Source organism: Haplochromis burtoni, unplaced genomic scaffold (genome assembly GCF_018398535.1).
Source record: "Haplochromis burtoni strain Fernald_Lab_line unplaced genomic scaffold, NCSU_Asbu1 Contig_203, whole genome shotgun sequence".
NCBI classification, from domain to species: Eukaryota; Metazoa; Chordata; class Actinopteri; order Cichliformes; family Cichlidae; genus Haplochromis; species Haplochromis burtoni.
The window spans coordinates 881,643-895,286 of NW_024582564.1; the positions used below are offsets into that span (position 1 = coordinate 881,643).

The 13,644-nt window shown below is 43.0% G+C and overlaps 1 protein-coding gene across 1 annotated transcript; it reads left to right on the top strand.

Moving 5' to 3' along the window:
• Positions 1-1,920: 1,920 nt before the first annotated feature.
• On the top strand, positions 1,921-12,491 carry nt5e (5'-nucleotidase, ecto (CD73)). Its single transcript, XM_005936228.3, has 9 exons — positions 1,921-2,580; positions 4,762-4,984; positions 6,017-6,205; positions 7,708-7,905; positions 9,183-9,337; positions 9,631-9,739; positions 9,892-10,041; positions 11,449-11,649; positions 11,728-12,491. The coding sequence occupies exons 1-9, from the start codon at positions 2,254-2,256 to the stop codon at positions 11,901-11,903; spliced, it is 1,728 nt and encodes a 575-aa protein (XP_005936290.1). The 5' UTR covers positions 1,921-2,253; the 3' UTR covers positions 11,904-12,491.
• The last annotated feature ends 1,153 nt before the right edge of the window (positions 12,492-13,644 follow it).

Consider the following 13,644-nt stretch of genomic DNA (forward strand, 5'->3'; position numbering starts at 1 on the left):
GATCACGCGAAATCGTCAACAATCTAATCCAGCTAACTTACTTAGCGAGGTACGAAGAACGGGCCCCAGGTTTCTTTCTGCTGTAAAGTTGGATATTTAGAGGACACTAGTGGACGTTAGAGGAACTGCAGTTTTTTAGCACATCTTTCAGCTCTGCAGGTCACACCCATTGGAACATGCTTCAGGTAGGGGTGCTGCGGGGAGAGCTGTATAAATGAAGTTTTCTAATATGATGGTGGGTTTTAGGATGAAGTCAGATGTGGAATAAAAACTAATCTTGGTGTCTTTTTTGAAATCTCAGGGTTGTTTTTTTTATGAATGGAGGAATGCACTACAAGATCAAACTGAGCTCTGTGGGACCGATTACACTCTTGCTTAAGAAGGAACTTTTCTGTCCAGCAGGATTTGCACACTTGGTCTGTAAACCGGAAATCTCACCACAGTGAAATTTCTCACCTCTCTTTGTATTTTCTTTTTGTAGCTCTCTAACACTCTGAATGCAGGATTATTCATTCATTCATTCATTGGAACTACCGTACAGACAGGGCAATGAGTTTTGGAACAATGACACATTTCTCTGTGATCTCTGCTCAGGAATTACAGTTTAGTATCTTTCCATGAAACTCTAAAATAAAAGCTCCAAAGAAAGGTCATTGCATTGATGGAGGCCATCATTAGGCTGAAATTTTAAAATAAACCAGAGAGAAAGCAAACATTTTAGAGGTGGAAAAATCAGAATGTCACTGAGCAGCTCGGCAACAACAAAAGGCCTGAAAACGTGCATGATGACAGAATTATTTCTGTGCTTAAAAAAATAACTTTTAACCCACGAAAGTGATGCTCGAGGGGCCAGAGTATCACTGTCCAGGTCTACATTCAAGAAATGCCTTCATGAAATACACAGACTTTACAACAAGGTGCAAACCGCTGGTTACACTCAGGAGTGGGAAGGTCAAAGTTCACAAAAAAACATCTAAAGAGCTGTGCAGATCTCCAGAAAATCCTTTGGACAGTTGAAACCAATATATGAATCATTTTGACAATAAATGTGGAGATTATTAGATTGTTGTTTCACTGCCACGGCTGCTGTTCCCTTTCCAAAAGCCTTGGTGGAAAAAAAAAGTGCTACATCATCCATCGTCTTTATTTCAGGAGGCCATAACCGTCAATCACCCCGCATCCGACCACCGCAGATATGTTTCATTTTGGACAAATAAACTCTTCCACATTTGGTTGTTTGTCCTTCTGACCAGATGCCGCTTTCTGCTACATCGCTATTCAGTTCATTTCAGTTTAATTTATACAGCGCCAAATCACAATAACAGTCGCCCCAAGGCGCTTTATATTGTAAGGTAGACATAATACAGACAAAAACCCAACAATCATATGACCCCCTATGAACAAGCACTTTGGTGTCCAGGGGACTGGATAATAAGGACTGATAAAAGGAGGTTTGATCCTTATATTTAAGGTTATGTGAGAGTGGCCGGTGTTCCTACTTTGGTAAAACATCCTACCGTAAGTAGTTTATGCACAGTTCTGCTGTCACAGAGTCATTCCAGCACAAATGTAAGTAGGTATGACGGTTTGCCACTTAACTTTGCCCATCAGAGTATGCTTGTAGCTCACATTCATAAAGCCAGGATGGTTTGCCACTTCATTTTATCCGTTAAAGTGTGCTTGTAGGTCCCATTCAGAAAGGTAGCATGGTTTGGCACGTATTATACCCGTCAGAGTATGTTTCTAGCTCTAATTAACAAAGGTAAGATGATTTGCCACTGAATTCTAGCTGTAAAATTATGCTTCTAGCTCATATTCACAAAGGTAGGATGGTTCGCCACTTAATTTCGTGTTGTGCGCATGCGTAGAAACAACGGGTAGGATGGATTCCCAGAACACCTGTTCGTTCTAAGAAAACTGGGCACTGGGTCTGAAATGTTTGTTGTTCTCAAACAGTGAATGCAGCACGTTTATCAAAGTCCGTGAACTCAACATCACACTGAGTGTTTCAGAACAAACATCAGGCGAATGTGAAGAAAGTTCAGAAAAAAGCAGGGATCGAGCATGTGTCCTGCCCCACAGTTCAAAGAAGGCGAAGCTCCAAAAAGATGAAAAACTTGCTCCAGGTTCTCATGCTCTGTTTGCCCCCTCACAGGGAGCAAGTAGCGGGTCTGAGGGCGGGGAGGAGGAGGAGGAGGAGGAGAGGGAGCCGCCGTTCTCCGGGCTCCTCCTGCACTGTTTTTGCGCGCAGCGATGGAAGCGGTGTGCCTGCTCCCCCTCCTCCTCCTCCTGGGATTCTCCGTGTCCTCGTCGGCGGTCTGGGACCTGGTGCTGCTCCACACCAACGACGTACACGCTCGTGTGGAGGAGACCGACGTTAATTCCGGGAAATGCGGCGTTAACGGGCAGTGCTTCGCCGGCGTGGCCCGGAGAGCCACGGAGGTCAGCAGGATCCGCAGCACCGAGAACAACGTGCTGCTCCTGGACGCCGGGGACCAGTTCCAGGGTACCGTGTGGTTCAACTTCTACAAGGGGGCCGAGGCGGCACACTTCATGAACAAGCTGCGCTACGACGCCACGGTAGGAGCGCCTCCTGTCCTCCCCAGCTCCGCTGTTCAGGTCCTGTAGATGCTGGGTTAACTGAGTAATGCTGAGTAATCAGATTACTCTCTATGGTAGTGATCGTAATTACCCGTCCCACACAGACATGACCCCCCATCCACCTCCTTCATCTGCTCTCTGCTGCCAGACAAACAAGGATGGGGGAGTCTAATGAAGTTCAGTGGAGGACTGAAATTTAGAAAATGTTTCTGAGCTGATGAGATCCAAAGTTTGAAGAAAAAAGCACAAAACAGGCAGAGAGCGAGCTGCTTACTCACATCTGGAGAGCACAGCCACATGTGCACCAGCTCAGAGGGGTGAAACAGAACATGTGACAGCCCGAGTGCATGGTGCTGCTGTCCCTGAGTTAGTGTAAGAGCTGAAGCATTCAGACCGTCTGATCTGATAATCACCCAAATAAATTACTGCAAGATCCTAATTGCTTTTATGCTTTTAGGGGCTTTATGGAAATCTTAGCATGAAGATGAAGAGCAGGAATATAAGCATCTCAAACACAATTTTGATCTCTGCAGAGATGGTGGGGTCCAATCATCATGCTGGTTTTAATTGGGAGAGGCAGACGCAGGACTGCACTCAGTGAAAGGCTTGATTTATTGGTTCAGGTTTAAAGGCTGCACTCGATTTTAATTCATCTAATTATTCAGCTTCTTCTCTCTTCTGCTTTTTAACTCTCAGACAGAATCAGAGATCCAAGTTTAGAGTCTCCATTTAATTTACTTTTGGTGGGTAACAAAAGTACGTTTTTATTGGCTCAGCAAGTCTAAACATTTCGTCTTTTAAATTGTGAAAGTGGGAAGAAGGATTTGTTTCTAGCGGCCAAGAGAGCTAAATGTTACACAGCTGAATACAAGTTCATGAATGAAAAATAAAAACACATTCCATCCATCCATCCATTCGCTTCCGCTTATCCTTTTCAGGGTCGCGGGGGGCGCTGGAGCCTATCCCAGCTATCATAGGGCGAGAGGCAGGGTACACCCTGGACAGGTCGCCAGTCTGTCGCATGGCCAACACACAGACAGACAACCATTCGCACTCACATTCACACCTAGTGGCAATTTGGATTATCCAATTAACCTATCCCCACAAGTTGAAACACATTACATTTAATTAATTTATGTGAAAATATGAATGACCTCACTGAGTACACAACAAAGCAAGTTTCCATAAGGCAAAACAATTTGCGGCTTGGTGAAACACTACGCCCACTTAAACTCACACCATCCAAACTTAAAGGTCATCTTTACCCCCGTCAAATGTTTTTGGTTTGGCCTGGAAACTCCAGCTCATCTCCTGTCATCGTTCACCTTCAGAGGCTTCAGGGTGTTTTACTAGACGTTTCTGCACAAAGTGTCACCTCAGCAGCTGAATTCAAGGTGTATAATCCTGCACGGCAAACTCCTAAATAAGCGCTTGTGAGCTGATGAGCCCCCTCCAGACTTAAATGTGGCCAGTTCCACTAACTCTGCTGTTTGGTCTCCGAGTTGTTTGCTCAACTCTGATCACCAGAAACAGAAACTACACCAGCGCAGTTTAACAAGGTTAACGTTTTCTTTGTATGAAGGTTTGAGGTCTGTGGTGAGTTTATAGAAGCGCAGGAAGTGCACACAGAAAGAAGAAAGGAGCTTTATAGATCACGTACGAAATCATACAGAGTACAACATGCAGTGACGTGTGTCATGTCCGAGCTGCGGACGTAGCCGCGGCATTCCATGGCTTGGTGTTTTGGCATGGGGGGCCTAGCCAGGACCCTTACTGTATACTGGCAGGGAATCTGACTTGCGGCTTCTTACCACTACACCATCCAGCTGCAGCAGGATTTTTATTTTAGCCCCAAACACTGAAACAAGAAAATAATTAAATTTTCAGAAGAAACTCTGTCTATATAACCAGAACAGGTTCAAAAGCAAGAGAAGGTTTTTCATATGAAAGCAATGTTTGAGAAGGTTCCGTGGTTTTAGTTGGTGAGTGGACGGCTTCATGGCCATGGGTGATGTGAAGGCAGTTACGGTGGTCCAAACCAGAAGAAACTGAAGGACAGAGCGTGAGCTTAGTTGGTGGGGTGTTTTGAGTAACAACCAACTTCTGCTGATCAGTTCGTTCTTTGTCTCCAAGCTCTTCATTCCTTGTTTTCTTTTTCAGGTTTTTGGGAACCACGAGTTCGATAATGGAGTCGAAGGACTCATGAAACCGTTCCTGGAACAGATCAAATGTCCCATTCTCAGTGCTAACATCAAACCGGACCACACTCTGAACGCAACGTTTGGGATCACTTATTTACCTTATAAGATATTTACCATTGGCAGAGAGAAGGTGGGCGTGGTGGGGTACACCACACAGGAAACACCGGCTCTCTCCAAGCCTGGTAAGTGGCTCCTCTGAGCTTCTGACACATTTATAGTAATGTGAAAAAACTCCCATGGAAACTGTTTAATGGTTTATTAATGAACAAATACATCAGTGGATGTAGTGTTTTCCTGTGAAAGGAAGTAACTGGTATCGGGAACTGGGATCACGCTTTAATTTGGAAAATAACACCACAGCATTTCCATGAGGATTAAAACCCAAGCTCTGAGTTGGGCCTTTCCATAATCCTCCATTCATCTTATTTATTAAGATCCTTTTAAATCAGGTTACAAAGTGTTTCACTGGACAAGATTGGAAACAACCATCAAATAAAACATCTAAAGTACAATGCATTTTAGATGTGTTCTGGTAATGACTGCACCCTGGCGCAGTGGAGAAACCCCACAGCAGAACATTTCCACTGCCATGCTTCACAGTTGCTGTGAAGTTCTTCTTAAAGCTCTTTGTTTCCAAAAAAGCCAGCTGGGGCTGTGGCCAGACAAGAAGACCGTTGATCCATCTGCCCAGGTCACGTGACTTCAGAAGGCCCATTCTGGGTTGTAGTCGAGTATTTATTTCCCCAGGAAGCTTCCCGTGGAGGTCAGATTTGTTCAGATGTGCCTTTGACACGAAGACTGCAGATCTGCTGGCGATGTTTTGGGGCTACTGAAGACTTCTGTGTTTGAATGAGCTGCGACGGCCGGTCCCAGGTGTTGGAACGTGCAACATTTATTGTTCCTTACAATGGGATGAATATACTTTGTCTAACTCGACATATATTCTTCCACCTCTCTAACAGCTGTTAAAACATCCTTGTCTGTTGGCCACCAAATGGTCTTCAGGCCTACATGAACACTGAAATAAGGACAGGACATAGAAATACTTTGTTCTTCTTCCTCTTCACAGAAGTTTGTTGGTCACAGCAGAAATAACTGTTACTTATGATAAATCACAGATATAAATATGAAAATAGTGCCTGTGCTGTTGTTTGGATTTGGCTGAAAAGCAGACAGACATGCACAAAGTGACCGGTGCCAGTGTTTCTCCCCAGGACCTCACCTGCAGTTCCTGGACGAGGTGACCTCTCTACAGGTACAGGTGGACAAACTTCAGACTCTGGGGATCAATAAGATCATCGCTCTCGGTCACTCTGGCTTCACTGTAGATCAGATGATCGCCAAGAAGGTCCGTGGGGTCGACGTCGTCATCGGCGGACACACCAACACGTTCCTGTATACAGGTAGGAAGGCGGATAAAGCTGTCACATCTGCCACATCTGTCACCTACACTGTGGGGCTCACACTATTACTGAAGGCTCAGGCAGTTTTTAACGATTTAAACTGATCAGCAGGTTATTTAATGCATTTAAATAAAGTTTATTTTGCTTGTTTTTATGTTTCTTTTTTTTAAGTAATCTCTTTCAGTGGTCTGTCAGTGTTGTAAGTCCTACAATGCTGATTAGCATTATAGGCGAAACAACAGATTTTACTTAGACGGGTAAAATCCTCCTCATACCTCAGCTGATTTTGCCCTGTTAATGGTCAGGCGGTAAAAACAGTGACCTGATTTTTCATCCAACCAATCTTAGTTTTGTTTTTTCGATCTGCTGCTGTGGCTCTGCTCTTTCATGCATCTTCATGAGCAAAATCATTTACATCTTGCTTCATGCATTTCATTCTCCCGCAGTCCATCTCTGTGAGGCATGTCTTTGTTTCTTCATGGGAGGAAACTTTGAGTCTTCATCCCTCTGGCTTGCTTTGGAGTAAACAGGCTGTCTGTGCGAGTGAGCCTCTTATAAATAACTCTGGAGTGTTGCATGTAAATGGGCAGGACGAGGTTTGGACCTCTAACCGCACAGATGTTTTCCTGCAGTGTGGAACTGCCTTCACTTAGGGGCTTGGGCAGCGCTTCATCACTATTTGGGGATCAGGAAGGAAGAGAGTCCTTGAAGTCTTCCTGTTGTGCTGATGTTGTGCAGATAAACCTGCACAGCTAATTGGACTTGTGTTTAGACAGCCAAGCATCATTAATCAGTGTTGGTTAGTGGATATTCTAAACGTTGCTCTTTTTAGCCTTTAGCTTCTTCGTGATGGTAAACATTCCCCTGGAAGTGTCACGAATGCACAGATTAGACCTCAGACAGTGAAAGGATGTTACTGAAGAACAGGAGAGTAAAAAGGAGAACTGTTTGGAATTTCATTGAATGAATAAATATTTATAAGTGCAGATTTCACATCTTTGTCTCGGAGTGATGTCATCAAACTGAGTTGATATCAGACTAGAAGAAGCTCTTTGAGCCGCCTGCCCAGGTCACATGACTTCAGAAGGCCCGTTCTGTGCTGTAGTTTTGAGGCTTCCTTCAAGGAAGATTACCGTGGAGGATGAATCTTTTCAAATGTGCCCTTTGACACAAAGAGCTGAGAATGTTTTGGGGTTCCTGGAGACTTCCAGGTATTCTGAAAGCTTCATTTGATGCAGTTTCATCCTTCATTTCTGAGAAACTGCCGCGTGATTAAGTGATGAGATGTTTAGACCATTAATGGAAGACCAGCTGACAACAGTCTTTACACTTTATGATGTGAATTGCTGCTTTTTAAAAAGTGTGGTGAACATGTTTTAGTCGTAGGGGGAAAAAATCTGCGTGTAGTTTATATTCAATGACTTCAATAATTCAAGTTTATATTCAGAAAACTTATCGTCTTTTACTTTCCATCTTTTGTTTTTTCTGCTCTGTTTTTCCAGGAACTCCTCCCTCTACTGAAGTCCCAGTTGGTACATATCCCTACATGGTGACCTCAGAGGAAGGGCGAAAGGTTCCTGTTGTGCAGGCCTATGCCTTTGGAAAATATCTGGGTTACCTGAAGGTCTCTTTTGATGATGCTGGGAATGTAGTGAAGTCAACTGGAAACCCCATCCTCTTGAACAGCAGCATCGAACAGGGTAATGAAGCAGAGTCTGCCATCTTTGTTCTTCGTTTTCTGTTTTTTACCAGATTCTTAGTGCCGTCTTTGTGCTGTTGGAGGATTTCTGATTGTAGTTGTCACAGGGTGACGGGGCACATGAGGGATCTCTGGCGTCTTTTGTGGATGTTTTGCCTCAGCACCTGAAATCTGAATGTTCCTTGAGAGAGTTTGTGGGATCTTTTATCTTCTACTTGGTGCAAATTGGACAAATCTGATTGGCTGTCACATTTAGAGCTCACATTCTCTGAATGTATTTTGCCATTTTTGTGCTACAGTTCTGATTTTAAATTTCATGAATAGCACAAAAGCCCCTGGGACACCCTCCAAGCTGCACAGCTGTTGATGTTAAAAGAACATGCTGTTATGCATTAAAATTGTAGCTTCTAGCCATTTCTATTACTGTGCTACAGAAGGCGTATAAAAGATGAGTGCGCTCACTGTCGCCGCCGTCTTTTATTAGTGTAATGTTGGCCGTAATTTACATAGCAATCAAATATCAAACCTTCTTTAGTATTCAGTATAATTTGAAGCTACAATATGATACCATCAGTTCATCAGGAAAGTCTTTAAGGTCCCAGATAAGGGAGATATTTGTCTTTTGTAACCCCTGCTGATCATTAGCAAGAATCCAGGTTAAAGGCACTTCCATACTGACTTCATTGTTTAGATCCAGTCTCTATGTCCATCTTTTATACTTGCTATGCTGAAAATTGTGGATTATGGGGAGAGTAAGGACTTATTAAATGTGCTGGTTTCTATGTAGCATCTTTTTCTATGTCTTTCTATCCAACACTCACGGTCTAATGAATGCAGGCAGTATCTTGCCCAAAGATACTTTTTGGCCACCACCAACCTTCACATTAGTGGGTGGTCTGATCCGCCTCCTGAGCTACAACCACCTCTGAGAATCCACACTTAAAGTCCCCATCTTGTCATTAACCCGAGGATTCTGTCTGGAAGTATTTTTATGACCTTGTGTATGCTTGCAAATAAAATTAGCTGCTGTCATGTGCATATACCAAAGCTCTGCTTTTTGCAAACAGACATCTTTTTTTTATCAGATTGCTTTTTTTTTTTTATATCAGAAGATTGTAAAACAGAAGCAGGATGGAGTGGAGTGGATTTTAGTCGGTCAGACAGAGTGGGTTATGTAAATGATGTGTAGATTAGGAGCTTGGTGTCAAAGCAGTAACGCAGGCATTTAAAACTGTTAACTGCTTGACTGTTTTTAAAACTGAATAATGTCTTGCACAGATTCGGAGGTGCTGGCTGATGTGGAGGAATGGAAGAAGAATCTGGCCAACTACTCGGCTCAGGTGGTGGGAAAGACTCTGGTCTTCCTGAACGGCTCGACTCAGGATTGCCGCTTTAAGGAATGCAACCTGGGAAATCTCATCTGCGACGCCATGGTGAGCCTTTATAGAAATACTATTACTATTATGTTCCTCCTCCTAGCTCTCAGAGGCTTGTAGCTGAGGGTTAGCAGTTAGCATCATCTCCATGAATCAAACTTCAGACTAACTCCAGTTTAGCAGTTTAGGCAGTGCTATCTGTTCCAAAGTTCCAGAACTATGAATTAAACAGTATAAAAGCACTATAACAACGGCTAGCATATACATCTGTCAGAGGTGGAGAAGTTGTAGCAACATGCCATAGATCCACGTGTGACTGAGGAAATCTGCTTCCTGTTTCTGTTCCTCAGCTCGACAACTACATCAGCTTCTCAAATGATGTCCAGTGGAACCACGTCAGCGCCTGCATCTTGAACGGAGGAGGCGTTCGGGCATCTATCGACGAGCACACGAGGAATGGTGAAGTCAAATAAACAGAGCTGTATTTCATGTGCAGAGTCAGAACATTGGGACAACCTGTTATTGACTACTTGGGATTTTTCTTCAAAGCAGTTTCTGATTTGTGTCAAGAGGATTTTATAAAACTGTTTTCTGTGATGGATTTCCTGTAGGTTCAATCACAATGGAGGACCTGATAGCCGTCTTACCCTTTAGCGGAACCTTTGACCTGGTGGAGCTAAAGGGCTCCACGCTGAGGAAAGCTTTCGAACACTCGGTGGAACGATACGGCCAGAGCACCGGAGAGTTCCTTCAAGTGTCCGGTATCTGCACGTTTACATCTACTCTGGTTATTTGGTTCATACAGAAATATCAGCGTTTTTATTGGCACACAATTTTAATTGATGTCCAGTGGAACCATGTGATCCTCTGACTTTTACTCTGGTGCAGCTTCGAAGTGCACAATTGTGATTTTGTTGGTACAAAAACTTATGTCATTGCCCTCCAGCGCTTTCACTTCATAATTTCAGGTGGTTCAATAGGTTACTCAATGTCACTATAAAAGCCATACATTCTCTGATGTTCCCCTTCAACATCATCTTCCTGTGTATCTCTGTACAACTTCTGTACACCTCCACAAAGAGTAGATGAGCTAAACTTATATAAGCATTCTTTTTACTCTTTACATCCAGAACTGGGTCTGATCGATTGCATCTCATTTTGGACAAATTCAATTTTTAATATGACGATGGTACCGGATGGGAAGAGTTCAGTAAAGCATCTAAATCTGTTGAACCTGAACATTTTTTGAGAAACCCTGAAGTAGGAAGAAATCTTTGTGGGAACATTGGGTTTGCTTTAGATAATAAAACCATTCGATAACATTTCCACAGCCCACCCATTCCTGCTGCTTTGGATTTGCTCTCCTTTTTAAAATACCTGCTCTTGTTCAGCTTATGAGAACAGTTTTTCGCTCATCCGGCCAAAGGAACAATGAGCTTAAGCCATTTCAAAGCGACTATCTCTCCAAATTTCACAGTGGCGCCCGCTGCTATATTATTGGTCAGAATCTAATCAACTTCTATACAGTGTTCACCAAATGGGTTTTCACCCAAACTGGCCACATTTTTTGTTTTATAAAAACCTGTGAATTGTAAAGGATCCTGAGCCACATGAGCTACTGCATCATTGATATTCTGGTTTAAAGTTACAGTCTTCTTCATTCAGATGAAGAACTGTGAAAGTTTGACCTGGAAAGATGGACTCAGTGTACATGTAGATGGTGACATTACTTAGTTTTTAGATTGTGCCATCAACATTTGCCTCATTGAGAAAACTTAAAGAAAATTCTTGTCTTTTGCAAGGCAACAGAATCTGAAGCTATGAATAACGTGGATGTAAAGAACATCAGCTACATTTGATAGATTGTGCCCTACTTACTTAAATCCAGTGTTGAAAAGCACAGCGTGCCTCAAATGTTGTCCAAGTACTAGAAACCGGGCAAGAACTTAAAAATATCATCATCTGGTTGGTTTCAATCAGGATCTATCTGGCCCAGGAATTAGTCAGCACCAGAGAGAACCTGAGTACTCTGTGTCAAGACTCTTTCACCACATTATACATATTCCTCATGTATAAGGAGCTGGAGAGAACGTTCTCTGTTCTTACTCTCCGGCTTCCCGTACAGTACATCTGATTCAGACTGATAGTGTCTCTGTTTCCTCCAACAGGAATTCGTGTAGAATTTGACCTCTCCAAACCACCGCAGCATCGCGTCAAAAGCCTCAGCATCCTTTGCACCAAATGCCGCGTTCCTGTCTATGAACCCGTCGAGAATGAGATGGTTTACAAGGTGGTGCTGCCGTCATACATGGTGACAGGAGGCGATGGATTCTCGATGATCAAAGACGGGTTCCTCAAACATAACAGCGGTGAGGGTTTTGTTAGTCTTGCGCTTGGTTTAATGTTTTTCCAGCGCTTCTTTTCACACTTGTTTCTTTTGCTTCCAGGGGATTTGGACATTTCAGTCGTGTCCAGATACATCACACAAAGAAAACAAGTGTATCCCTCTGTCGAAGGACGCATCAAGCTGTACAACTCAGCTGCTGGACTTGAGGGCCAAACAGCTTCCCTGGTTTTTATGGTTTCACTCGTGCTTCTCTGGAGTTTCCGTGGAAACATCTAACTTTTAAAAACTTTTTTCAAAGACAGTGAAACCACGACGGATTAAAATAACACCCTGATGTAATCATGTAGGACCGGGAAAACTTTCTTCATAAAACCCTGACATTAATGACTAATACTTTTTTTATAACGAAAAGGGAAGCCCCATGTCAGTGTGGTAATACCTTTCACTTCCATCTAGGAACAAATGTGGACAAAAGTGCAAAAAACGCAGCCAAGAGTTGAAACAAGTGCTGCGGTTTCTCCAGTAATCACTGGCAGCCTCGAGGGAAAAAAAGTGCTGTGGTCAGAAGAAAAAGTGTAAAATATCTTTTGTGTGTAGCTATCACTCTCGTCTTCCGTATACTTTGGCCTCAAAATGAAATCAGCACCAACAAGGCTTTTTGTGTTTGATCTTTTTTAAGCTCTGCTAACTGTGAGATCCGGAGGAACCATCAGACTCCCCCACACCACACCATTAGCCAAATACCTGCCTACTGTGGCAGATGCACAGTGGTATTAATATTTTGCACATTTGGGTACTGACGGGTATTGCACTGCTAAGCTGGACAGTGCCGCCGTTTCATAATAAACATATGGTAAAAACTGAGTGTGCGTGTTGAGTGTTTAGCTGTTAGCTGGTGGAAAGCTGGTCACTTGGTCTTTCTACCAAAATGGACCAGAGTGAAATACAGAGATTGTGTGTGTTTGTGTGGTGTGGTGGTGGGGACTTGCATATATTAGATGTTTCAGATCATCAAACTTTTTTTTAACATTAGACAAAGATAACCTGAGCAAACAGTTTTTAAATCGTGATTTCATTTATTCAGGAAAAACAGCTATCCAAACCTACCTGCCTCATGTAAAAAAAAGTCCCCCCATGATTCATGAATTGACTGTAATAAAGAAAATTTTTTGAAAAAGTTTAGTTTCACTGCTACACCCAGACCTGATTACTGCCAGACCTCTCAAGAAATCACTTCAACAGAACACATGGATGACTCACCTAGGTGGTCACAGGAGAACCAGAATAACATCTGAACAACTGCAGGCCTCACTTGGCTCAGTTAAAGTCAGAGGTCATGATTCAAGAATGAGAAAGAGATTGGCCAAAAAAAGCCTCCGCGGGAGAACTCAAGGAGAAAACCACTGCTGACCAAAAAGATCACGATGACTCGTCTCATATCTGCCAACAAACATCTGGGAAAATATTCTGCGGACTGATAAAGTGTTTGTTTATCCACCTTGAGAAATCACCAGTGAAACACTTCTTTTGATTATTTATCAAAGCATTGAATGATTAAGACAGTTCGCTGCAGCCAACTTTCCAGAAGAGCTTAGCCTCCCTAGCAGTTCAGAGCTTTATATGAGAATGTGCATCTATCTAACCAGTTAAAACTGGTGGAATGAAGCTGCTTGTTTTTTGCAGGCCCTGAGCTAAGAAGTGGCTATGATGGATATCAGGCACCAGTCATCGTGTCTACAGCTGCCTCAGCACATTCTTTTATACTGATATGTCTGCAAGTAATTATTCAATCAGTGAAAAACTAAACATTCTATTAATCCCGAATGATAATCAAACCCAAAGGGATTGATACGGTGGCCCAGAGAGGCCAAACGGACTGCAACTTCAGAAAACACTTGCAAAAAGAAAAACATGTCACTCCTGGTCCAGGAGTGACATGTTTAGCCGCATGTTCTCCTTAAATTGCTGGCTGTCTGAGTGGTGTCCCAGAAACGATGTGGGCTTCATAGATAATTGG